Source organism: Scleropages formosus, chromosome 3, assembly GCF_900964775.1.
Source record: "Scleropages formosus chromosome 3, fSclFor1.1, whole genome shotgun sequence".
In the NCBI taxonomy this organism is placed as follows: domain Eukaryota; kingdom Metazoa; phylum Chordata; class Actinopteri; order Osteoglossiformes; family Osteoglossidae; genus Scleropages; species Scleropages formosus.
Window position 1 is genome coordinate 2,229,283 of NC_041808.1, and position 24,656 is coordinate 2,253,938.

The 24,656-nt window shown below is 39.8% G+C and overlaps 6 protein-coding genes across 8 annotated transcripts; 1 reads left to right on the forward strand and 5 right to left on the reverse strand.

Moving 5' to 3' along the window:
* Positions 1-1,217: 1,217 nt before the first annotated feature.
* Positions 1,218-4,912, reverse strand: LOC108924724 (stabilizer of axonemal microtubules 1). Its single transcript, XM_018736271.2, has 4 exons — positions 4,693-4,912; positions 4,032-4,144; positions 1,602-1,721; positions 1,218-1,510 (listed from the first exon to the last, which is right to left on the reverse strand). Exons 1-4 carry the CDS (start codon positions 4,809-4,811, stop codon positions 1,218-1,220), a joined length of 645 nt encoding a protein of 214 aa, XP_018591787.2. The 5' UTR covers positions 4,812-4,912.
* Positions 4,913-6,589: 1,677 nt separating this feature from the next.
* ttc36 (tetratricopeptide repeat domain 36) lies at positions 6,590-8,671 on the forward strand. Its single transcript, XM_018736235.1, has 3 exons — positions 6,590-6,844; positions 6,956-7,144; positions 8,321-8,671. Exons 1-3 carry the CDS (start codon positions 6,739-6,741, stop codon positions 8,593-8,595), a joined length of 570 nt encoding a protein of 189 aa, XP_018591751.1. The 5' UTR covers positions 6,590-6,738; the 3' UTR covers positions 8,596-8,671.
* A 1,256-nt stretch (positions 8,672-9,927) lies between these two features.
* c1qb (complement component 1, q subcomponent, B chain) lies at positions 9,928-12,136 on the reverse strand. Of its 2 annotated transcripts, none has more exons than XM_018736234.2 (3): positions 12,019-12,136; positions 11,540-11,720; positions 9,928-10,775 (listed from the first exon to the last, which is right to left on the reverse strand). In XM_018736234.2, the coding sequence occupies exons 2-3, from the start codon at positions 11,703-11,705 to the stop codon at positions 10,237-10,239; spliced, it is 705 nt and encodes a 234-aa protein (XP_018591750.1). In that variant the 5' UTR covers positions 11,706-11,720; positions 12,019-12,136; the 3' UTR covers positions 9,928-10,236. The 2 variants fall into 2 exon arrangements, with proteins under 2 accessions (XP_018591750.1, XP_018591749.1); XM_018736233.2 differs by having other exon boundaries at positions 11,540-11,730.
* A 1,478-nt stretch (positions 12,137-13,614) lies between these two features.
* c1qc (complement component 1, q subcomponent, C chain) lies at positions 13,615-15,863 on the reverse strand. Its single transcript, XM_018736317.2, has 3 exons — positions 15,705-15,863; positions 15,205-15,378; positions 13,615-14,765 (listed from the first exon to the last, which is right to left on the reverse strand). Exons 2-3 carry the CDS (start codon positions 15,365-15,367, stop codon positions 14,209-14,211), a joined length of 720 nt encoding a protein of 239 aa, XP_018591833.2. The 5' UTR covers positions 15,368-15,378; positions 15,705-15,863; the 3' UTR covers positions 13,615-14,208.
* Positions 15,864-17,034: 1,171 nt separating this feature from the next.
* Positions 17,035-18,975, reverse strand: c1qa (complement component 1, q subcomponent, A chain). The gene is made up of 3 exons (XM_018736322.2): positions 18,894-18,975; positions 18,412-18,583; positions 17,035-17,950 (listed from the first exon to the last, which is right to left on the reverse strand). Exons 2-3 carry the CDS (start codon positions 18,572-18,574, stop codon positions 17,367-17,369), a joined length of 747 nt encoding a protein of 248 aa, XP_018591838.2. The 5' UTR covers positions 18,575-18,583; positions 18,894-18,975; the 3' UTR covers positions 17,035-17,366.
* A 612-nt stretch (positions 18,976-19,587) lies between these two features.
* fbxo40.1 (F-box protein 40, tandem duplicate 1) lies at positions 19,588-23,901 on the reverse strand. 2 transcript variants are annotated; one of them, XM_018736331.2, is made up of 5 exons: positions 23,675-23,899; positions 22,911-22,955; positions 20,877-22,751; positions 20,364-20,444; positions 19,588-19,835 (listed from the first exon to the last, which is right to left on the reverse strand). In XM_018736331.2, the coding sequence occupies exons 2-5, from the start codon at positions 22,911-22,913 to the stop codon at positions 19,743-19,745; spliced, it is 2,052 nt and encodes a 683-aa protein (XP_018591847.1). In that variant the 5' UTR covers positions 22,914-22,955; positions 23,675-23,899; the 3' UTR covers positions 19,588-19,742. The 2 variants fall into 2 exon arrangements, with proteins under 2 accessions (XP_018591847.1, XP_018591846.1); XM_018736330.2 differs by lacking the exon at positions 19,588-19,835 and having other exon boundaries at positions 20,218-20,444; positions 23,675-23,901.
* Between the last annotated feature and the right edge of the window lie 755 nt (positions 23,902-24,656).

The window sequence follows — 24,656 nt, forward strand, 5'->3', positions numbered from 1 at the left end:
CAAGATAGATAAAAACCAGATTCGTCTAGGGCTTTCAAGGGTAGAAGTCACGTACTGAGAAGATGAGGGCTGAGACCTACAGGAGTGTATTGAACACTTTTTAAAGTAACATTTTCTGTTCTTGGTCACATGTCAAAACTTGTATTTGCATGCGGTATGTTTAATGCAGTAAAGTATGTTGTGTATGCCATGTAATATGGTGTCACAGAATAGGTGAGTGGTTTGTCAGCTTGCGGTTTAGAATTACAGGCTTACCGCGTCGCTCACACGTATCAGAGGCATCTTATGAGCGTTATCAGAGGAGTTTCCGTGGCACTCGTGCCTCCTAGCACAGCAGTCTTTGAAAAAGTCCCTATTTGATGTCTGGTCAGCAGAGGGCTCATGCCACAGCTCTATAGTGGACACTGGAGCTTTGAATGGCAGCTGGCGAGCAATTTCCAGCGACCGAGGCTGAAAATCTAACTGTACACAGAGAAATTCTTTTTATGAAGAATTTCTGTAAAAAGAAATATACTTACAAAATTATGGCTGGTAGATGTTACTTTGGTTCAAGAACTGTGCTTAAGTATAAGGGACATTCTGTGTTAGAATAATGCAGTTCTTGATGAATAATCTAGACTGACATGCAATATTGTGAACTCTTTATGTTCATCTGTATATATGTGGCGTTTTGAAAAGTAGAACAATCCCGACCCCAAGGAACTTTCAGATACAGAGTGGAGAGTACACTCTCATTTTTTGCATCAACTGACATTATGTAACAATTCAATGCTGATTATTCTTTAGCAATAAAGTAAAACATCGAATCGCACAATGTATTTCTGTTACCTTTGTAACCGTGTCTGCATGGAAGACAGCATCTTTTTCTCTGACTGTGAGTTCCTGTCTGACTTCAGCAGGATGAGGTCTGCGGTGCATAGTGGTATCCCAACCGGGGTACGCATCCATTTGCACTGTCCTAAATTCATTCCTTTAGGGTGGGAGGACAGGACATAAGTCTTAGCCTTGTATTTTAATCCTTATGTTCCTTTTCTACTGGTGTGTTTTTGGATTAAATTAGATTAAGAGAAAATTAAGATGTGGGAACTGGGACCAAATAATATGATGAAACGTTCACTGAAGCACTTATCTAACATTCTGCAAAAGCTATTCCTGTGCTGTTATTTAATACTTAGAAAATGTTATTTAAAAGTCACGTTTACATATGCTGAGAGACATCAGGTATTTTTTGTTTGAAGATGATTAGTAACAATCTTAAAGCTGGTGTTGGGTTCTTGCCTTAGCGTCTGGTTTATTGCAAGGTTGTCGGGAGGGGGTGTGGATGGGTTTCTCCTGTGGGGGGTGTGTTCTTTTGAGGGAAAATCACAGCTGTAATTAGTGATGAATTCCCCCAGACCCCTCTTGGGTGGTGTTATCCTGCCAGGTGCTTTTCTCCTCCTCACTGGTGGGGCGCCCTCTAATGGATGTGGTTTGTATTCCACATGGTGGGTGGTCACGAAATGCCTCTGTCCTGTATAATTAGCTCAATTAATACACTGTTATGACTTCACATCAACAAAAGTGAGCTGCTGAAAGTATGACAGCAAACTGGCATTTGTTACCTTCAAGTTTCAAATTGCTTTCATAAATGTGTGGCTCCTGCCTGCCTCCGCTTTTGGGAAGAAAATCCTTCTTTGTTGTTGTCTCCATTTTCTCTTCTTGGTCTGGATAGAGCAGTGAACCTAAGGGAAGCAGTCACAGAAGTATATAAGAAGTGCTACCTGGCGCACCACCTTGCCACCTATACACACACACACACGCTGGCTGAAACCGTTTTTTCCGAGCAGGGTTGCGGTGAACCAGAGCCTGACCCGCCAACACAGGGTGCAGGGCTGGAGGGGGAGGGGACACACCCAGGACTGGACGCCAGTCCATCGCAAGACACCCCGAGCAGGACTTGAACCCCAGGCCCTCCGGAGAGCAGGACCCGGTCAAACCCGCCACGCCCCCCTTTGCCACCCCTAGTGTCTGCTTACTGTATATGCATATGAACATCTGCAAAAATCCACAGAGCCTGAGAACATTTCTACATTACATTAAGCCACAGTTTTGCTCCAGAGAACAAATAATTGTGTCCTCACCCATACACTCACCTGCTATAGCAGGTAGTTCCCCAAACCTAAGACGTGAATTTGAATGAGATGTCATCTTGTGCTGAACACTTGAGATGTGATTTAGGAAAGGCAGCTTTGTTTTTGTGTATTCTGGCTTCTTGGTCGAGACTGCAAAACTGTGTAAGCAGCAGGTCTCTGTATGGTCTTGAGGAATCTGGTTAAAAAAAAGTAAAGGGGTAACAAGAGCTCAGAATAGCAACATTGCTAACATCTTTTTTAGGCTCAAAACTACATAATCGGAAGAGCAATACTTTATAAATACGTCGTACGTAACACAAGGGCTAACAAATTTCAAAAGTGTGAGCAAATACCATAGTCTGAGAAGTCCACTATCCAAAAATATAAATGAAATGTTAATTTTTTTGTAGCGGTGGAAAATTCATCCCTTGGGTTATCCACATAATCATTCTATATGGAGAGCTTCAAAATGTTCCTACTGAATTAATAAAGCTAAAGGAAATAAAGATAAGTTTTAAGTGCATTTAAGACATTAACTTTTGACCTTTGAGGTAATTTTTACATTTTGTATGATAAACTGGCTGAAGACCCACCTTTGTACTCAGCCGTGATTTCGGCCCAGGATAACCAGTATGGTCCTGCGAATTTATGAAAGGCAGCGAAAGCTGGACAGAAGAGTGTCTGGGCCTCCCGTAGCTCCACTGTTTTTCTGCAGTGTGTATTTCCACAGTTCATTATAGCGGTAATAACAGCAGTAACAGCGGAGGAACAGGCAACAAGGGTCAAATACAATAACAGATGATGAAATTCGATTTGTGTTTATGGAAAGCTCTTCTCACACAGTGAAACACAGCATAGAACAAAGGGTTGGAGGTATAATACAAATAAAAGGTTGGCTACACATTAAATTATTATAATAACCATGTAATTATTAAAGCTGTAAATAAGACGACTGACCACGGAGGAAAGGAACAAAACAAATTCCCAACTGAAAGGCAAGGCAGAAAAAAGACTAGGGGTCCAATGCCAGTGGCTGCCCAGCCCTCCTGGGAATTCTAGAATTAAATAAAGACTTTCAAAAGTCTATTTACAGCTAACGATCTCTGTAATATGTATATAAGCAAGCTGTTCACGTGGGATTTTTTTCATTGTAATATAATAAATAGAGGAGTATGACAACCTAATTTTTGCCATGCATTTCATGTGCATTTGTTTTAGAACATTTTCTATTATTATTCTTTAATTGACACATTTCTCTAATGCGACATATCATTCCATTTTGATCCAGTTAGCATATCGGAATATTCTCATTAAAGCAATTTTGGATATGTAACTTTACAACGGTTAGGGCACAGTTTAACCTGGGAACCTTCAAACTGCAAGACAAGAGCACTAATCACTACCTTACGCACTATAGTGTAATATGTAGCTCAAGGAAGTGGTGAAATAATAAGTTTGGTATGAAAACACAAGAATATTTTCTGTCCTTAACACAGAGGAGCGATCGCAATGAGTTGCCATATATTGAACCCAGAACAGCGATGCTGTCATTTGAAAAATTGTTTTAAAACAATTTTTAATTCTAATAGAGGGGATGCGGTGGCGCAGCGGATTTGGCCTGTGCCTGCTCTCTGGTTGGTCTGCGATTCGAGTCCAGCTTGGGGTGCCTTGCGACAGACTGGCGTCCCGTCCTGGGTGCGTCCCATATGCCCTGCGTTGCCGGGTTAGGCTCTGGCTCGCCGTGACCCCGCTCAGGACAAGCGGTTTCAGTCAATGTGTGTGTGTGTGTGTGTGTGTGTGTGTTTTTTTACAGGTTACACAGCTGCACAGCTGCACACTGCATGGTACATTTCTTACAGTAGCTGAAGTGTTAGCATTTTAACGACTGTGCACCATTCCGATAGTATAATGCAGTATTACCACGGGGCCAAGTGAAAGTGGACTTGTAGTGGCTGAGCAAATGGTTTTGGAAGCCTTGGCCAGTCCTAGATACTCCATTCTTCCTCCTGCAGCCTTTGTGCTGTTTGTGTAGCCTGTCGGGAAATATATTGGGATGAAGTTTAGCAAAAACACAAGAAATGCGCTGACTTAATAAATTTTGATTCAAAGAATAGTGTGGAACAACAGGACATGATGGGCTCAGAGAGTGAGCAGGCGGGAGATGGTTATAATAAAAAAATATCAATTATAAAGCAAAGCCCTAAATGGCTTTTATTGTTCTCATTCATTCTCTCTTTTGTGATAAATCTTAAAAATAATGACATCCTCCCTTTATAACCCAAACTCGCTGTTTAAATTTTGTTTAAAAATTGGTCTTAAATAGTCAATGTTTGGGAAATAGCTCGGATAGATAGATAGATAGATCTTCCAGTCACAATATTACCAATATATTTTAAATAAGGAATTTCTGTGTGGAACTGATATTACTTGGATATTTCATATATAATCTGTATATACTGTACATGAAAAGAAAGAAATATGGGATTACAATAAACTATTAATATTTTGACCTTATTTGGTCATCAACAGATGTGTTTTGATTTTGCCAAAATATAACTGCTTTAAATAATATCATTCTTACCCACAGTTGCACAACTCGCAGATGCAGGAAAAATCTGGGAACTCATTCTTCTCCTGGTTCATAATTGAAACTCTTTCTTGTATCTCTCTGCCCCTCAAAAAAGCTGAATTTCTGAGCATAGAACCATTTAGCAGCTCTGCCTGTGCTTCTCCAGCCGACGAGCTGGAAGGGAAGTTGCCACGATTCAGTTTATACTTGTTGCTATGACATCCGCATAATCCAGCGCTCAGCACAAGAGGTTATTCAAAAGTGCTTCTGAACAATAAGCTGTTTTCACTCGCACCGTGGTGTGTGGGTGTGTGTTACTGCGCTCTGCTCCTTATGGACACACCATTTCCCACGGTTCTCCGGCAGCCACATTCTCATAGATGGTTCTTCGTGGCCTCAGTTTGCATGCCGTGTAGCAAAGATAGTAGAGCCCTATTGTTTCTATGCGTGTTTTTAATGTTCTTTTCCTGCCTCTGTTTTTGGCCATACTTCTGATTTATATTTATATGTATTTTGAAGGTTGCTAACAGGTAAAAGTCTGAAGGGCACTTTAACTTTGACCCCATTTGGCCATCGGTCAATGTCGAGCTATGTCGGCAATGTCATTTCTCCAGTCTCGAAGTTTTGTCCTGCAAAATTAAGCCTATAGTTTGCGCGTAGCAGTGAAATGTGGTGAGTCTCACGTGACCCATGGCTTGGTGGTGTGATGCGTTATCCTCGGATAAATTAAAAATGTCACGCTGGTACTTGTTACTCTAGCTATTTCCAAGAAGACTACACTTGCACTGAAGTGGAAGTGCAAAAATTTGACTATTAGACTAGAAATTAAAGGATTAGAGCAAACTTGATCGATTCTCAGGGCTTCATGAACGTCATCCCCACATAATGAACAAACTCTTGTATGAAGCTCTTAAATCCCTAAATTTGCCGATTAATCAATGCACCAAACGACTGAGATTAAGTATAAATAAAAACAGGAACACATGCATGCCTTCCCTCTTGCTATTTCTTTTTTTATTATAGCCCAGAGGATTAGTACTGGAGTCAATAGTCATAAAAATTGTAGGAAGGTAATAATTTTTATTAGTTATTAATGTAATTGTGATCTGCTACGGACTGCTGCCCTGTCCAAAATGCCACCCCTTGCCTCATGAGTGAGTGAGTGAAATTGTAATTATTAATTTTCTTGAAAAAGTGCTGATGTTTAGGAAGTTTGAAGGGTAAAGAAGAGGACAAGTAGTGGCCAGGAGGATGGACTCAATCCCCTTTCAAACACTAAAGACACAAGTGGAGCACGGAATGTTCTGGAAGAATTGCTTTTATGTAGTCATCAATTTGATGGCACTTAAGTACGGAAATGATCGTAGTTCTTCTGGAATTTTCGGAACAAAATTAACATAATCTCAATGCATCCCGTGAACCATTAAAAGAAATTGTTTTACGGATCCTGAGTACTTTTGCTAATACCCATCCCCCTCTCGAAAAAAACAGACAAGGCGTTACACCAAGGACTGAAAAACTCAATTTTGCAAGAACAGCTTAAAGTTGTTGTCAGTAACTGAATATTGCAGTAGATCTGACATCACATTCTTAAACTGAACCTCTTGAAACTTCAGACTTTCCTCAGAGTTGTTATACTGAACATGTGTTATACGCCACACACACATACTGTATATGAATATACCACACACACGACATATAGACACACATGATAAGACATTCTGCACCAGACAGAGATATGTGTTCATTACATGACAGCTCGCTTTAGAAGCTCCACGTACAGTGTTCCCCTGGTGCAGGCAGTGTCTCCTAATCAGGTGCAGATGTTTGCTCAGCGGGATGATGTGAAAAGTCCATGTTCTGGAACGTTCTTGTCACCACCCCTTCATGTGATTGGCTCAGAACCCTGGACGTGTTTGTGGGACTGGAACACATTATAGCTCTTTATTGCTCTTTCTCATTCAAAGCAAGATTCTTTCATGGGGTAACATCTCATCTGCGCTTTATGTTCAGTTTTCTGGAAAAAGTTGACCATTTCTTTTCAGGTAAATAAAGGGCATGGCTACAGCACACGACAGAGCAGTTCTTCAGACAATATTCAACCCAACAACTCCGTTTGGTGACGTTCCTGGCTTAAACCAGGTGGAGGGGCTGCAAGATGACGGTAAATGTTTACAGTCATAGTAAACGTATCGATCCCTTTACATTCGATGTAGTGTATCACATTTTTTTTTCTGATACAGACATTTTATTAGTGCTACACCATTTCTTTAAGACAGTGGTTTTGACGCAATGCTCCTGGAGAAGGTGAAGGGCCTGGAGCTTCAAGGGGTCTCAGCCGCAGAGTCTGGTGACCTAAGCGAAGCTCTTGAATGCTTCGACGAGGCCATTCGGGTGCTCCCTCAGAGGCCCTCGGCGTACAACAACCGAGCGCAAACGCGGCGGCTTCAGGGAGACACCGCAGGTAAAGGGCGTATGCGCGGTGGTGACGTGTGCCGCGATCTCAGCCGCCGAGCGCCGGAGCTCTTCCTGCTTCACCACGATCGCTGCCGCAAAAAAACCCAGCATTGTTACCATCTGAGGTTACGATCACGCGTGATGTGTAGATACACTTCACCCTGTGCCAGAAGTGTAATGCATTTTTCAGTTTCTAATTATTCATTTCAATAAATATTAATTTAATATTATTATTTCCTGTCATTAATATTGCAGACGTCCCATTTCTTCGAGTGACTCAGTCCTCTGCTGAGACACATGAACTCCCTTTCAAACAGCACTGGAGGACTTACTGTGCAGCTTGAATTTTCAATAATATCACTTCTACATAATATTTGAATAATCTGTAAAATGCAGCAAAGTGGGAGTTTATTAATTTTTTAACATATGTAGGAATGTCACCTTTGAACACACTCTCTGCCTGTTTGGGCTCAACTGACTTTTTCTTTGACTGCGGCCGTCTGGTACAGTGTAGGTACATACTAACTGGAAAATAAAATATAGAAATTAAAACAAGAGAACCATTAGTAATTTTATTTACACCTTGGATAAATTTCCAGTTTTTTTGCATTTTACCCGTTGCTTAAATCTTATTTAGAAGCAGGCATTAAAAAATCAAACTGCACAAGGTTTTTGATGCTAATTTTTGGCACAGTTACTGAAATGTGATTCCTCAAAGCAAAATAAACACAAACTCCAAAATCCAATCCAAACCTGGGAGGAGGAGTGCTGAAATTTGGGGGTGCCAGATTTTGCATCAAAAATCAAAAAATGTACTGTAATTTTGAGAAAAACCAATTTTAAAAGCCTTGCCTAATAATAAGTAGTTTTTTAGTACGATGTATTCTTACGAGGTATTTACCTTAAATTCCTCCAATAAAAATTACCCAGCTGTATAAATCTGTTAATAATTTTAAATAGCTTTAACGTTTTAAGTCATTTTGGTCTAAAAGCATCAGATGACTCAGTAAATGTATATATATATATGTGTGTGTGTGTTAAATAATTCCATAAAAACCATTTTTAATTTGCTTTGGCTTCTTCTGTATTTCCCCTGGGGATCAAAATAGTATCTCTCCATCTTTCTCCGTGATCTGTATGTATCCATGTCCAAAATTTTTTTTCATGCGCATGTCTGCCGCAGGGGCACTTGACGACCTGGAGCGCACCATCTCACTGAGCGAAGGCACCAGCCGGTCAGCGTGTCAGGCGCTGGTGCAAAGGGGGCTACTGCACCGCCTTGCCGGTCGGGACGAAGAGGCCCGCCTGGATTTCGAGAAAGCCGCAACGCTGGGCAGTGACTTTGCCCGCCAGCAGGCTGTGCTTTTGAACCCGTATGCCGCTCTCTGTAACCGCATGCTGTCAGAGGTCATTACCAAACTGCGAAACCCGGAGGCGCTCGAGGCCCAAAGTCCATAGAGAGCCACGGTCTACGGCAACTGTCAACGCCAAATCCTCGAAACGGACAAATAAAATACATCTTATTAAACTCTTGTTCTGTATTTCATGTCCAAAATCTCTATTTGCTATTTAGAACTTTGCTTTTAATCCGTAGTTGAAAAGAAAACACGAAAAAGGAAACTAAAGGAGAGTAAAATAGTTGTAATGTTTATGTATTATTGTAATATAATGTATTATTGTATTATATTGTGTTATAATGTGTATTTCATATAGTGGGCATTTATTGCTGCAGTAGTCTTTAATGAAGTTGAGTTCTTTCATATTTTTCTGCACAAATTCAAATGTTTTAATCTGTTTTCCAGGAAGAGAAAGCAAGAAAAGGTATATTGTTGTGAACTGGTTGTGTTGCTGCCATAGTGACTGTACTGCGGAGCCTGAGGGTACAAGGAAGCCACTCTTTTTTAACGCACATAAAGTCACCACCATTGCAACATTTCCGTTTATTGGGGTCTCGCTTTTCCTGCCACGTTTTTTTTTTTTTTTTTTAAATCACGTTTTCAAATGGGAAAACTCACTTCTTGAAACACACTTCAGCATCTTGTTCTGTTTCTCAAATAAATCAACAGATGCCTGTATTATTATGCTTTTATTGAGTGTAACTTAGTGGCGAAAGCAGTGAAAGTCAGCTGGCACCGTAGTGGTTAGCGTTTGTTCCTTTGAACACAAAGCTCACAGGTCTGAATGCCACCTTCTGTTCTAGCGTCCTTTGTCAAAGTACTAACCCCTAAATTGCTCCAATTAAAAAGAAAAAAAAAAACAGTTACTCAGCTGTATAAATAGGTAACTAGCTGTAAGTACTAGTACTAACATTGTAAGTTACTCTGGAAAATAAGTCTGATAAATGGAAGTCATCTCGGATTTACAAACAAATTGAGTTACGAATTGATTTCTGGTGCCATTGACCTCTGTAAGGTCATAGGTCAGTGTACTAAGTCTAAACCTTAATTTGTAGTGCTTCCATTTTTATTCCTGCCATTTTAATAACTGCACATATCCTCTGTTATCAAAATCTTAGTATTTATTTCTTTATTTCCCAAGTGCTGTAACTATGCTGGTCTAACTATAATTTCATTCCTTCTGTTTTGAAGCAAAAAATCAGTCTGTCAACTTTTTTTGTCAATTTTCTTCGAGTTTGCATTTCCCACAGAAAAATTACATAAAAATTTAAAAAATGGCTACTAATATGATCATTTCATTGGGGACTGAATGCTACACAATGAACAAGACAATACACTCTATTTAACTGTCCATGAAGTGACACAAATTAAGAAATAAACATGTTACAATCTGAGTAGTTGTGCTCTTTATTGTTTCAAGCTCAATTTAAGCAAAACAAAAAACACCAGTAATTGCCAGTGATGATTATGAATTTACTATACATGCATTTTTAATTTCATAAATCCTCATGGAAAGGGAAGACAAATGCAGAACTAAGTGGAAAAGGCACAAATGAAGGATGTTATCAAAGGACAGGAGACGATGGAGGTTATGGCCTGCAAGAGTATAATGAATAGTCATGTAGTATTCAGTTCATTTTATTCATGTTGGATAGCTAACCCCACCCCCCACCCTCCCAGTTAGATAATTTGTTTTGTTGTTTTAACTGGTTGGGAAGAGAAGGAATCCAGTAAAAATGCTGTCAGCTCCATCTGTGCCCATAACGGCATTGTCATCAGTTGTTTGTATGGACACCTCATCACCGACCATCAGCTCTTGTATCACCGAGGCGGATGTTACCAGGAAGCCCCTCTGCGTGGAGTCGCAGAAGCCCACCACTATCTCTTCGCCCTTCATGATGTTTATACACACCTTGGAGCGGCCCGTCACATGGTATGTGAGATAGTAGTAACCCCTGACCTTGCATTGGAACACACCGTTTTGGAGGGAGATGGTGCTCTCGATGGCCCGTTCAAATCGAATCGGCTGGTCCTTCCGGGGCATCCTGCTCAGAGCGTATTTGTAGGAGAAAGTGGACCTCTGGAATGGCATGGCATTCACAGACATGCCCTTCTCTCCTTTGGGACCCACCGGGCCAGAAAACCCCGGCACCCCAGGGTCTCCAGGAAGACCCACCCTGCCTGGAGGTCCCAGTAGCCCAGGTTCCCCCTTCTGACCCTTCAGCATCAGTCCACTGTCTCCTGTAGATGTATAAGCAGAACTAGTGAGAAAACCAGAGACAAAAGATCTGAGAAAATGTGAAAAGAGAGTTCAACTTAGTAAAAGTACAACATAAGACTAATACCATAACTTTATTTAAAGTTAGCAGCTGATAAGGTGGCAGGTAGCCTAATGGTTGAAGCTGCTGTTTTCAGAACCAGTGGTTGCAGGTTCAAATCCCATTTGTACCAGCAGTACCCTTGAGCAAGGAACTTCCCCTGTGCTGTTCTAGTAAAATGACCTCATGGTTTAAATGGGTAAATAATTCTCAGTAGATTGACATCACAAGTCCCTTTAGAGGAAAGCAGCAGTACAAATGAAACCTGTTCAGAGAAATTAAAAGCAAGTATCTCTGGGGAGTGAATCAGTGGCAATAATATAAATGGTGAAGTCATTGGCAGAGTGATGTGTGTTTGCTAACCAGAAATTTCAGAAATAAACATTGATTCTAGCAGCTCTACAGTAATAATTCTAATTAGAGGTATTTCTTTACTTCGGTTGCAGTACCCAGCATTGTGTAAATGATCCTGTTTACACCCACTTTCATGTGCTGCTACTGTTTATCCTACTATTTATAATGCATTTTATTCTACTTTTTATTTGTGTTTTGCAGTGCTCTATGTTCCATTTTGAGAGCTTCAGATAACTGCATTTTGATATATTTATGTAATGACAATAAAGTTGAACAGGTTTTTATTGGGTTTTTCGGTGTTCATTAGGAAAGAAGAGCTGAAGAAATTGGTACCTTTTTCTCCTCTTTCTCCCTTTTGTCCATCCTTCCCATTCGGCCCATGAGCTCCCGGAATACCAGGGACACCGGGGTAACCGCGGAAAGCACTACACGTGTCAGCGGCAGATGAGGCCACAAAGGAGATAAGAACACCAAGCAAAACCACCCCGGTTCCTGCCATTATCAGAAGAAGGGCCTAGAAGAGACTGCATAACCATTAAAATAATTATTTCAAAATTATTTATCTATGTAAACACCAAAGCAATATGCACAGTTGAATAAAATATGCATTCAATCTGCTTAACAGACCACATTCTAACATGCAAAAGTTATGTTTGTTTAGTAGGCTGTATCATTTTCATTATAACAGTTCATAGGATTTTATAGCTGAACCATTTCATATTTGAGTAGCATCAGCATTTACTGTATTATATTTCATATCTGGTATTATGTCTTACAGTTATTTATCAAAACTAATAGCGTTTATATCTCACCGAGTCCTCACACTGGGTGAACAAGCTGCCTTTGGTGGTCCTTTTGAGTAAAAATCATTCGAGAGCTCTCATTGCATACTTCTATGCTGTCGGGAAGAAAAATGGGGAAGATTATTGCTGCAAATAAGAGGAAATAAGAAAAAAAAAACTGAAAAAACACACAAAACGTGTTCTTTTTCCTTTACGGATTGAACTGATCAACTTCCCCTTTGTGGCAATTTGCTTTTCTAAGCTATTTTCATTTCCTTTTATCGAAATAAAAAAATGCAGGAGACTCAAAAATGTGTTGCATCTTTAATGCAATATATGCTACAAAGTGCAAAGTATTTGAATAGATTTTGTTTCATTAAAACTAAGCTTTAATACATTGAATTGAAGGCCTGAACTTTACTACAGTGAAAAGAGGCTTCCCTTAATATAACCTCAAGCTTAGAATTAAGAAAAGTTTCTTTTTTTATTTATTAATAGTAATTTTTATTAATTTTCATTTAAGCCATATTTATTTTATTTGTGGCATAATGTTATTGCTTTAGTACTTAAAATTGTGCTGAGTCTGATTTCATCTATATTCCATTTTTCAGCTCTCTTTGATCTATATATTCTGTACAGATTCAGCAGTTTCCGAATATGAAGATTTAAGGCTCTGTATAGCAAGCCTGCAGACCTAGGAATCGTCATTGATGATCTTGGTTGAATACATTCTAGAGCAGTAAGATAATGAATTAATTAACAAATATTTTCAAAAAGTGTTATTTAAGGGAGACACTTAAAGTTGTGCCCATTTCAAAGGCGAGGCCTTCATACGCAAGGCACAAATTAAAAAATTAAAAATGAAACTTCCTGCATATACAAATATTATGACGTGACTATTTTGCATTTTCACTTATCACGTATAGATTTACTACTGAGTTAAAATACCTCATATCTGTCTTTCATTTTATTGCTTTATGTGTCTTGGCCTCAATTTGTGTGGGAGTCTTGACACAGCACCCTTCTGGTTTCAAGCTTGAGTCCCGGATCCCTGAGACAACGAGTCCCTGTACCTTTAGCCCATCATTTGCCCAGTATTTCCAACTTTATTATTTAGTTAAAGTCTTTTTCTATGATTGTAAGAGTTGTTAGATTTCGATATGGGGGCAAATCAAACCCAGAAAATTCAGCTAAGCAGGGCAACCTCATGTCGGTGAACCTCTTTTATTTACATATATTTACTTGTGTTAAATGCTTTTACAGTGTTGACTCCTTTACTTTCAACTTTTATAGTGTTGAACCCTTTTAATTTTAACTTGTATAGTTTTGGACCCTGAGCTTGGTATGTTCACATTTTTCGTTTTATTTGCTATATCAAGGTAACATGGTCAGATCGTGGTAAAAAGAGGTGGACGGCTGTGTTTAGCTTTGTAGGTACTGTTGTTCTTCAACTTTGTATCACATGTGAAAGTGTTTCTGAATCTGGTCAATGAGCTCAAGTCACATCATAGTACTGCCTAAGATGTCTTTTCACCGGGGTTCTAAAAAAATTTTGAAGGCATTATTTTATTGAAAAATCAGTGACAAAATTTCCAAAAAGCTATGACTCAGAGCAAATTACAAAGGTTTTGGTGAAAAAAAAGTTTATTGCAATTGTTTACATAACATTAGCATTGTCTAAATACCTTCATGTAAGTTATACCTCGATAGGAACAGTGTCACTTGCGTATGAATGTTATTCTGATAATCGTTTGAATATTTTCGTCTGCAGTTAACCATGTTATTTACTTTAGTATTGACACTTTCTGCGATGGACAACACTGACTTTCTGCCTCAACTTGGACCAGCATTCATGTATACATGTCCCTGCTCCCAGTAAACAATTTGTTTATTACATTCATCTTATCGATTACGCAAGAACACTGATAGCATAAGCTTGACCGAAAAATCAAGTTTATTTATGACTGCTGTACACAACATGAATTTGTACTCTAACTCAAAAAGTTTGAAATCAAATTGCCATACAAATTCATTTTCATCCATAGTATCACTGCTAAAAAAAATGTATTATTCTTATTTAGGGAAGACTAAGCGCAGACAGTGCAATAAAAGCAATTTAATTTTTAAAAAGGCAAACAGAAAGATGGAAAGTAAAATAAAAAACTACAAAACAACAGATTTTTCAAAAATGGACATGTACACATTAAGAGCATTTTCTCATCAGTGTGGGTAGAGGAGGAAGCCCGAGAAGACGCTCTGCCTGCCCGCCACCCCAATGATGCCGTTGTAGTCGTTGGTCTCCAGCCACACTTTCTCATCCTTCTTCACGTACACCGCCAGACCACCTGAGCTCACCTGGGCCTCATTGTGCACGTGGTCGCAGAAGCTGGCTAGACTGCGGCCCTCTCGGATCAGCGAGACACACAGCGAGGACTTAGCAGACGCGTGGTACACAAAGTAGTAGGTGCCCGAAATGTGGCACACGAATTTTCCCGTTTCGATGTCAAAGTGGTCATTGATGTTTGTGATCACGTGGGTGAAACGCACCGGGCTGTTTCGGGTCGGGGGGGCTTTGGTGCGCCTCGTCACACTGAATGCAGACTGCAGTGTGATCTCCAAGGCGCTGGACTCCCCGTTGTCCCCCTCTGGTCCCATTGGACCAGGGAAGCCCTTCAGACCCGGCAGCCCAGTTCGCCCAATCTTGCCTGTTGGTCCTTTTGGACCAGGTTCACCTTTTTGACCCTTCTCTGCCAACTGCTTTGATGTCCAGACATCACCTGGAGACAGAAGGAATCCTGATGGTCATTTCCTAAAGAACATGACTTTGACCATCAATACAGACAAACAAATAACTGCTTGATTAAAAAAAAGCAGTTTGCTTAGGTTTTCTTAGTTTCTGTTATGACTGACTTTGACAAAAAGACATTTTCCTAAAGTAGGACTTTTTTTGTTTTTGAATGTTCAGAAATTTTTTTAATACATGCTAATTTCTGCTGGTGCAGTACAGTATAGTCTAGTATAAATGAAATATACATCAATACCCATAAAGTTTTATAATGTTTCATCAGCATTTGTTACTTTTACTTATCTTTCCTTTAAGTTGCATTGGACAGCTAAATAATAATAATAACAATAATCATCATTATCATCATCATCATCATCATACCCTAACAGTTTGGAATTACGTTTAAAAGCTTTTGGAATTGAATGAATTACCTGGTTCCCCTTTTTCCCCCTTCTCCCCATCCCTGCCGTCTCTTCCTGGCATCCCTGGTATCCCGGGTATGCCAGGGTAACCTGCAGACGGACATGTTTCTGATGTGACTATGGGCAGGATGGCCACAGTCAGGAGGATCCCGAGAACACGAGGTGCAAACATGATGGCAGTTGCTGGAGGGGAGGAAGAAAAATCTATAGTTAAGGCTGCTCCTTAATGTAAAAAGTCAGTGGAAACAAAAATATACTGATGAAATGGGTAACAGATTCATATACCCTGGAGAACAAAATAAACTTTTGTACAAACAGTGAAGCACTATTTAAGCTCTAAAAATGTATGCTTTTTATATTAAAGACATATAATGAAGTGCTCTGTGCCTTGATTGTTTTTAATGTACTAACAAATGAACAGAGCAGAGCAGATTTATGGCATTTTGGATTTTTTTCAGAATATTACAATTATGATTGAAACAACAGGGAATGAAAGAGAGCAAACTTACAAGTGGACCAGGGTTGTCGGATGAGGAAGGTTCAGCGAAGAGTCTCAACAAAGGAAGGGTGCGCGATTTTAGGGAAGAACTCTGCGGAAGAACTGCTTCTGAGAGGAACTCCCCAGCTGTACTGCAAATTGTTGCACCCTTTGCAAATTTCATAGATATGTTTCAGATGAATTTTGCAAGACAGAAATTGGCAAGGCATGTTTACCTCTCATAGGGGCTTGAGGGGGGGAACACCAAACTCCTGTCCATCACGAACAACAATTCGCACCCTCAGCACATCCTCCTGGCTGAATAGAGGAGCTCCATCAGCAACACATTGGTCCAGGTGTGCCGCTCCAAGGGGTCACCTGAGGTCACGTACAACCTGTTGGTGGCCACAGTGGCACTGGGCTGACTCTCCTTTTTCATCTTCTTTTTCTATTTGTATTTTGCACCACCTCTAACTGATCTACTTACGTTTTTATTTACTTATGTATTCTTCTGTTATTTCATCTGTCTAGAGGGTTCGAGAAGATTTTTGAAGTACTGTACATTTCTATGCTCCCTTTTTTAGCCTACACTTGTGCCCAGCTTGGAGTGGTAGGTTTTCACAACAAACTTCTGTACCTTAAAAGAATTTACTGATTTATACAGTAAAGTGCATCAATATACTGGACCAATTCACGTTAAGTGCCTTGAATAAATGGTTCAAAAGCAGGAGGGAGATTTAAGCAAGGAACTCAGCTTGGTACTATACCGTCTTCCACCCCAGTGATATAAAAATCAAAACAAATTATATTGTATATGCCATGGAATTGCTTTGTATTATGCGGGTGATATAAGGGGGCATGGTGGCACAGTATGTTTAGCCAGGGCCTGCTCTGTGGTAGGTCAGGGGTTCAAGTCCTGCTTGGGGTGCCTTGCGGTGGACTGGCATCCTCCCTGAGGTGTGACCCCCTCCCCCCCTTAGCATTGTTCCCTGTGTGGCCAAGTTTGACTCCAGCTTGCTGTGACCCTGCTTGGGACAAGTAGCTCTAGCCAGTGTGTGTGTGTATTCAACTAGCAAGTGTGGAAAAGAATGGTAGTGTTTTTTCTTTTTTTAATGATGTTCAACATCTGCTGCAATTAATATAATAGGCCACCTGCACAAAGTAAACCTTCACAAATTATAAAAATCATTTCATTTTGGAGCTGGAGAGATGACCATATCACTTACAATTCTTATTTATGGCAGACTGAGTGTAGACATAGAACAATTAAATGCAATTAAAAGAAAAAAGGCAAACAGAAACAGATAGAAAATAAAATAAATTGCAAATAATTTTTCACAAACTGACACACATAAAGAACATTTTCAGCAAAATAATGTTTTATTTTTCAGTTTCCACTGTGATTAGATGCTTTGTTTGACAGGTTGGTCACATGCATCGACTGAAAGGATAGAAGTGAATAATGGTTAACTTCGAAGAGTCATATAGCGAGGTTATTAATTTGTTATTAATTAGTTATACAACATGACACTACAAATAATGATTTCTCATGAGCATCAGTTTTTGCTGAAGAGCAAAGCTAGTATTCCTAAAAAAATATATATATATTTTAGGTTTCATCACAACATCGTTACCATAGTATGTATAAAAGGCACAAGGAATATGACAAGAAAGTTGAATTCTCGTCTTCATTTTATACAGTTTGGAAGATCAGGAAGCCATTGAAGACGATCGATTTCCCCTCATTCGGAGTCATGTTGTTGGCCTGTGTGTTTCCTGCCTTGAAAGCCTCCAGCCACACCTTCATGTTTTTGGTGAGCTTAAGCACGACTCCCCCAGAGAGCACCTGCTTGTTGTTCTTGTTATAGTCACAAAACCCCAAACTATCCTCACCTAGAGCGTCACTTTTTATTGCCAGGCAAAGGTCACCCGTGGACATGGAATGGAAAACGAAATAGTAAACACCAGGGACTTTGCAAGTGAAGTAACCACTTTGAACATTGAAGTCCGTGTTGAAACTGCTGGTGACGGTGTCGAAGGTTACAGGCTTGCCGTGCTCAGGGAGGCTGGTTAACGTACGCAGGACTGAGAATGCAGATTGAGACAGCTGTGAGGCTCCAGCGCCGTCACCTGGAGCTCCTCTGGGACCTGGAGGACCAGGCGGGCCGCTTTGTCCCACAGCTCCGCTGTACCCTTTTTTCCCCATCTCCCCAGGGAAGCCTCTTTCTCCAACATCACCTTTGCTGCCTTTCATTGCTGCAGAGTCAAGTATTGGAGCTAGAAAAGCAAATAAATTCAGAAATAAAAGAGAAGATCAATACCCCTGGAGAATTAGTTTGATGCAAGGCTGCAACTACAGCTAAGTGATCTATTTGTAGATGTTTTGGCATCAATGAAGATGAAAGCATCAGCACAGTAAGGGTTAGGGTCAGGGTTGGGTTAGGGTTGGTGTTAGGGTTAGGGTTTAGTTTTAGGGTTGGGTTAGGTTGAGGGTTGAGTAAGGATTTGGGTTAGGGGTGAGTTTTAGGGTTGGGGTTCGGTTTGGGGTTAGGGTCTGTGCAGATGGTTGTATTTTGGTGGTTTAAAGGTTTAAAAACTTTAACATTTCACTCCTTGTACAGTTTCCACGTTATTCTGCCTTTTATTGTATTTTAGTTTTACAAGCATGTTGAAAACCCCTTTTAGACCTTTTTTGTGGCAAATGAGCAGAAAACAAAGGACTGGACATCTGGCATTACCTGCATCTCCTTTTTCTCCCTTTTGTCCAGGTTGGCCGTCCCTCCCAGGGTTGCCCGTCAATCCCGGTTTACCATCCTGCACTCGGCAACTATCTTGGCAGCCCCCAAGAGTGACTGTTACAGCTAGCCAGCTCACCAGAAGCTTTGTGTTCAAGTAATGCATCCTGGACAACTTTAAACAGTGAATCAGGTGGAGAGAAAAAATGTATTTTATCACCTGGGGACTGTTTAGTCAAAGTAAAAATCAAAACAGAGTTATTGCAAAACTGCACGATTTAAAGCTGAAACAATGCTATAAAAATCCAGATGCTCCACAGTCTATAACACTTACAAAATGGTATCATGCTTGTACTATTTATATTTTCTGAATAGTTACAAAATCATTTTAAGCAACTAAAGTTAAAAGTTACAAAATTTCACAAGGTGATCTCTTATCTTACGTGAACATTTAATGTAATCATTTAGTAAATGTTCATTCTTACCACGTTGTATGTTCCCAGTTGCTCTAATGTGAGGAATGTTTCCTCTTCCTTTTTTGTTTTGTGAACTAGAAAATGAGGAAAGTCAGAGACATAGCAAAGTTCGTTTGAGAAATAATGCCAGGCCAGCAGTTTCATTTCTTGAAACTATTTCTTGTTTTTTTTTTTTTTAATTTGTGATATTGCTAAACCTTCGAATAAAACATTTGCTTCAGTTATTTCTCATTGTGTGGCTTCCCACATGGAGAAGGTGTCAGGAAAAAGAGTACTGAAGCATTGCAGGAGTACGTAATCACATGAAAAACTTTTCTGATAAAATAAATTTCAACATGTGTGGAGACCTTTAGGGTTAGAGTAAGGGTTAGGTTTAAGGTAGTCATTTGAGCTAAACGTTCTAGAAAAATCCTCTTTGTAGCACGTAGCATAGCAAAGGCGACCTGTATGTATGCACTAAGCTGACAGACGTCAGTGAAAACCCACCCAGGTGGCGTAAGAGTGTGGGATCACCATAATTTACTCGTTTCCACTTTGATAGCTCATGTCTGGTGTTGGGAAGTTCTGGTGATCAATAACAACATGATGATCATGCATGTTTACTGGATGAACTGAGCAAATCTTGAAAACAATATTTTTTCAGCAGTTTAATGTTATTTTTTTTTCCATTTTTATTTAAATAACAACAAAAGAGAAATGGGTCACAGCATGGAGACAGAACCAGTATTCTGAGAAAATGCAATTACACACAGTGTAATACAATACAAGAGCAATGCAGGAGCAAAGGCCTACAGCATATCCCTGTGATGGTCACGTAGCATAATCTGAGTTCCATAAAGGTGGCTAGATCTTCCAGAGTTAATCCTTATCATCATGCAGGTCAAATGTCTGTTTTTCTAGTGGCAGAAAATTGAGACACTCGAGTCCCCCATATATGTTTAGCGGGAGCCTCTGGTGCAAAACAAGAAAAAAAAAATTCATACACAGAAAATTTTATACACAAGTACATTTCATAGATTCATCAAAACAGAATTTTGTACACCAAGAGAATATTATACACGTGGAAAAGTATTTCAGTTTGTCTTTTTATGCAAAATGCAGGTATTTAGAACAATGTGATAATTTCCAGTGAGATACTCAGAAAATACTATAATATTGTATATGTCAATTAACAGGGATACAAATTAAATTGAAACAGTGAAACCATATTAGTATATATTGATACAGTAGTTATTTATTGTATATAGTAGTTAAATAGTTACTTCTAAAGATGAATATCCAAAAATGAAAAAATCACCTCTGTATAATTTTTCTCATTATGTCAATGCAGTTACAATGCTTTACTTTACAGTAAAGCTATACTTTTCTACCGAACATTGCAACAAGACCTTGGGTTCTCTTTTCTATGTATCGGTTGTTATGCATGCTGGCCAGTGCTACAGGCTCACTTTTTCTCTCAGTGTGGTAGAAAGAACAGACCTTCAGATGGTCAGACATGGAGGGAACATCATCAAAGCGCCATCTGTCGACGGTGGAGAAGAGGTTGCTGAACTGCCACACCTTTGACAAGAGGAGAACAACAACATTTTAAGCAAGTTTAATAAAATTAAAATCAAATTTTATGAAGTGTTAACAGACTAAAGACTGGCTTTGTTAGAAGCATTTTCTAGAAAATACTGTTGTCGGTATAGTTCCTCTGATATAGTTCAGTTGACAGCCAGCCACATGATATCTCCTAAGGTCTCGATTCCAGCAGCTTTTCAGATGTTGAAGCTTACTGCTGTGCAGCCAAATGTCTCACAAACTGTTATGACAGAGGGCAAGCTGACAAAAGTTGAGGGACACTGTCCAATTATGAGTTCAAGAAACCCAAAGACTAAACACGAACAGCACTTGTGGGTTTTCTCACAGAGAAACTTCCCAGCTGTTCTTCTATCCATGGAATCACATGTTCCGACAAGCAGAGGTGTTCTCATAATACTGGGAACTTGCCTTATGTCTAGACTTCCAACAGGAACCCCCATGGGAGTAAGTCTTCTTCTCCCACTTTAGCGAGACCATTCCTTTCTCTTGCAGCAAAGTGGAACAAACATCTCGCATTAAGCGAGAGACCAAAGCCAGCTGGGACAGGGTGAAACTGTCCAGAAACCCAGCAATGTGCACGAGGACCTCAAAAGGAAGTCTGCTGAGGGCATCAACGTTGCGCGCACGTTTCCTTTCTGGTCTGATGGTCTTGACCCCTTCAAAGAGCAGGGCAGAGACCTCTGGTTTTAAAGTGAAGGTGCTGAGGTCTTGGCTGTATGTGACTGTTGCTCTCTGTGTGGACGGCTGAAATCTCTTCTGACTGTAGGTGCAGCCGAGGTAGGCCAAAGGGCATCGCTGTTCGAACCAGCCGTTCAAGCACGACTGGATGTCCGCGTGCACGTTCCTGAAGTGCGAGGAGAACTCATCTCGACGGAAACAGTGGTTGCAGAGAAATGTAAAGGCAGAGCTGGCTTTATTGTGCCTCCTTGTCACACCCTCAGCTTGAATCTGGATGTGGAGTTTCAAAGGTCTGTCTGCAGTGATGTCAGCCAGCGAAGCATTGTGCTTAAACGGAGCGGAGCGGAAGCTGTACGTTTGGGTGCCAGAATCGCAAAGAAGGGCATCTGTCGAGTCAAATTTAGAGATGGAGTGGCCTCTGAATTCCCGTTCTAAGCAGCAAAGCAAGGTTGCTTGGATTTCATCCCATTTAGGAATATCTTCCAGTGAGACTCCCAGATCAGACGTGTCTACACTCTTGGTGACTTTCCTTGTCGTTAAAGGGTTACGGATGCGCCCATCTTTTGCTCTAAAGCTTGTGGGAACCTTGAACGTTTGCACAGTTTTGAGCTTCATAGGCTCCAGGTATCCATATACAAAAGTCTGTGATTTAGGTTTGATTGCAGCAGGGGGTTGGTGTTGCTCACCTACAGTGTTTCCATGTTCTACCAGACACACTTTGTATCCAGTCTGATTAATCTTTTCTTCTACATTTTGTATTATTTCACCAGCTTGACTCTTTTTAGAAACATTCACATTACTTTTAGACTGCTGGCTTTCTTCAGATTCCTCCTCAAGCACAGTCTCACAGCTTGATGACGCTGTTTTCTCTCTGCTCAAACCACTTCTTTGGTTGCTTCCTAGGCCTTTCACCGTGTGCTTGCAGCCACTCAGTTCCATGCTGAACATTTTTTCCCAGATTCTGTATTTTTCCATATCTACAACACTTGTATCTTTCGCTAGAGCTTCACGTTCTTCCTGTGTAAGTCCTTCCATCTCTTCACCAGCAGGACAGTCGGCCTCTCCTAATGTATTACGGTCCACCTCAGCGTTTGCTTGTTCAGAACCTCCTACTGCTCCTTCCAGCACTGAAGGATTTGGTTTTTCTGCTTTCTCTACTAACTCTGCAAAAAGAGTCTTCATTTTCAGTGAACTAAATAAATGTTTCTGGTCCCTAAGTGCCATGGAGAGGTCCAACTGTTCCTCAGAAAAGTTGTCATTGAGGATATTGTCATAAAAAATTGTGTCTTTCTCCTCAACGGGCCAGCGGTTCCAATCCATGGAGCAGCTCACTACACTGGCTGGACACACCTTCAGATGCTTGGCCAACTTGGAGCGGCACATGGTGAACGGGCAACCATAGTCAACATTGAGACAAGGAACCTTCTCATTGGGACACAAGAGCTGGTGCTCCACCTCCTTACACATGTGGAAGACAGCACCACAGTACAAGCGACAGTTGATGATCAAGCAGGAAACCGAAATTTCTATGGGGACCTTACAGTATCGGTTGAAGCATTTTTCACAATGGCGGTGCTGTTTCGTTGCAGACCTGTTGTTTCTGCCCTATTGAGGGAAGGTGAAATAAAGTGGGCTTATTCTGAATTGCATAAACATTATGAGTTACAAAGAAAACATAGAATTCATACTGGCAAGTGAATTATGGATTTTTCATTCTCTGCTTAATGAGCAAGAAAAATTGCAGAAAAGTACAAATCAACTTACCATATTCTCAGATGTCTAATTTTGTCATAAATTATGTAGCTGATTCTGAAACAAAAAGAGAATTATACAGAAATAACACTTTACTGGCTGCCACAGTGTCTGGGCAGGTTAGGTTCTCACCCCACATTGTCAGGGTCATCGTCTTGAATCTGGTACTTTATTATTATTATTATTATTATTATTATTATTATTATTATTATTATTATTTAGCTGACACTTTGTCCAAGGCAACTTAAGTTTCTGCAAGTTACTTTATTACTGTGGACTTCTTTAGTACTCTAGTTCAGCACATGATAGGTTAAGTCCTGCAATATTTTAAATGTTTGTTTTTAATTTCCTTTTGGGAGGAAGTGTTCGCCTAATTTTGACAATGGTCATGGTAATTTTATTGCTTCTAGCTTGTCTTCTAGCAGCATATATATATATATATATATATATATATACACACACAGTGGTCCTTCTGCTCTTACAAATATAAAAACAATAATCTATCAACTTATACAACTGGTCTCCATTCACAGTTAAGCTCCTACAAGAAAACATGGCAGAAAAACTTTAACCAATAAATGCAATGAATATGAAATTTTCTTCTGACACACTGCACCCAGAAAAATTCCAACTAAAGCTGAAGATAAAATTATTAATTTTACAGATTTTTTATTATTATATATATATATATATATATATATATATATATATATATATGTACTGTAACAAACATGTTCAAAGTACGGAACACAAATGCCAACACAGTATCTCCTTACCCCGATAATAATGAAGTAAATTCGCTTTCCTGTTGTTCTGCACAGTCACTTACAGATGGTGTTAGCTTGAAAAACATCGGGAGTAAATGGCAGCGTTATAAATAGAGCTCACAGGCAAACGGTTTACTGTGACTGGTGTTAGACACGTTTCAGGTTGCAGGTCCGTATACAGGTTACATTTGCATACTGTTTACAGTTTCTTTGCCATGCGTTGATGACACAGACTCCATATTAAAAAGTATATGATAGTATGCTTATATGGTGGTTAAGTTCAAGGTTGTTTGAGTTTAAGGTCTGAGGAGCATAATATCGGGTATATGAGCTCCGTCTCTGAAATATAATATCATGTGTTGGTTGCTAAAATTAACACCAAAGGCACACATCTGACTTTTCCTGGAATTTTTCAGTTAACCGGAAAAAAAAATATATTTGGTATAATTGCTCCCGTAGAAGTAACATTAGTTCTAATGCATGAAATTCTGTGCGACGAAGGTGAGGTTTAATATAGTTCTATAGCAGTGGTACCCTGTGCAAGGTTTACATGCTGCTCTTTGACTTTAAAATTATTTTACTTTTAAAAATGACTTTTCTCAGTTCTAGTTCCGTTGTGGTGGAACAACCTACCCCTCCTGCTCAGAACTGCTGAATCTCTTTCCACATTTAAAAAGTGTCTTAAAACTCATCTCTTCCGGACTCATTTCACCTATGATCTCTTAAGTTCATGTAAGGTATACATGTTCATGATGGTGCTCGGATCAGTCCTTTACAGATCCACTCCTGCAATGTAATATAATGTTTATATGTATCTCAGAAAAAAAAACTACTAGGAAGGTGATTAGGAATCTGTGATATTCTGGTTAAGTTTCATACAGTTACTTGTGTGATGAACGTCGGTGCATATGGTGAAGGAAACCAACTGTACTTAAGAGTTACACATTGGCAGCTATGTCTCTTTCTCCTAAGGTAACGAACACATTGTATT

What these genes read in the sequence shown, in the direction of transcription:
- LOC108924724 (XM_018736271.2), bottom strand. Translation starts at nt 4,811, where the DNA reads ATGCTCAGAAATTCAGCTTTTTTGAGGGGCAGAGAGATACAAGAAAGA. An exon ending in CACTTTCACTTGGCCCCGTG is followed by an intron (nt 1,722 to 4,031) that starts GTAATACTGCAT and finishes TGCTTCCCTTAG; the next exon opens with GTTCACTGCTCTATCCAGAC. An exon ending in AAGCAATTTGAAACTTGAAG is followed by an intron (nt 1,511 to 1,601) that starts GTAACAAATGCC and finishes CTAATTATACAG; the next exon opens with GACAGAGGCATTTCGTGACC.
- ttc36 (XM_018736235.1), top strand. Translation starts at nt 6,739, where the DNA reads ATGGCTACAGCACACGACAGAGCAGTTCTTCAGACAATATTCAACCCA. An exon ending in GGAGGGGCTGCAAGATGACG is followed by an intron (nt 6,845 to 6,955) that starts GTAAATGTTTAC and finishes CATTTCTTTAAG; the next exon opens with ACAGTGGTTTTGACGCAATG. An exon ending in GCTTCAGGGAGACACCGCAG is followed by an intron (nt 7,145 to 8,320) that starts GTAAAGGGCGTA and finishes TGTCTGCCGCAG; the next exon opens with GGGCACTTGACGACCTGGAG.
- c1qb (XM_018736234.2), bottom strand. Translation starts at nt 11,705, where the DNA reads ATGGCAGGAACCGGGGTGGTTTTGCTTGGTGTTCTTATCTCCTTTGTG. An exon ending in GGGAGAAAGAGGAGAAAAAG is followed by an intron (nt 10,776 to 11,539) that starts GTACCAATTTCT and finishes ATACATCTACAG; the next exon opens with GAGACAGTGGACTGATGCTG.
- c1qc (XM_018736317.2), bottom strand. Translation starts at nt 15,367, where the DNA reads ATGTTTGCACCTCGTGTTCTCGGGATCCTCCTGACTGTGGCCATCCTG. An exon ending in GGGGGAAAAAGGGGAACCAG is followed by an intron (nt 14,766 to 15,204) that starts GTAATTCATTCA and finishes TTCTGTCTCCAG; the next exon opens with GTGATGTCTGGACATCAAAG.
- c1qa (XM_018736322.2), bottom strand. Translation starts at nt 18,574, where the DNA reads ATGCATTACTTGAACACAAAGCTTCTGGTGAGCTGGCTAGCTGTAACA. An exon ending in GGGAGAAAAAGGAGATGCAG is followed by an intron (nt 17,951 to 18,411) that starts GTAATGCCAGAT and finishes TTGCTTTTCTAG; the next exon opens with CTCCAATACTTGACTCTGCA.
- fbxo40.1 (XM_018736330.2), bottom strand. An exon ending in GTTGGAAGTCTAGACATAAG is followed by an intron (nt 20,445 to 20,876) that starts GCAAGTTCCCAG and finishes CTCTTGTCAAAG; the next exon opens with GTGTGGCAGTTCAGCAACCT.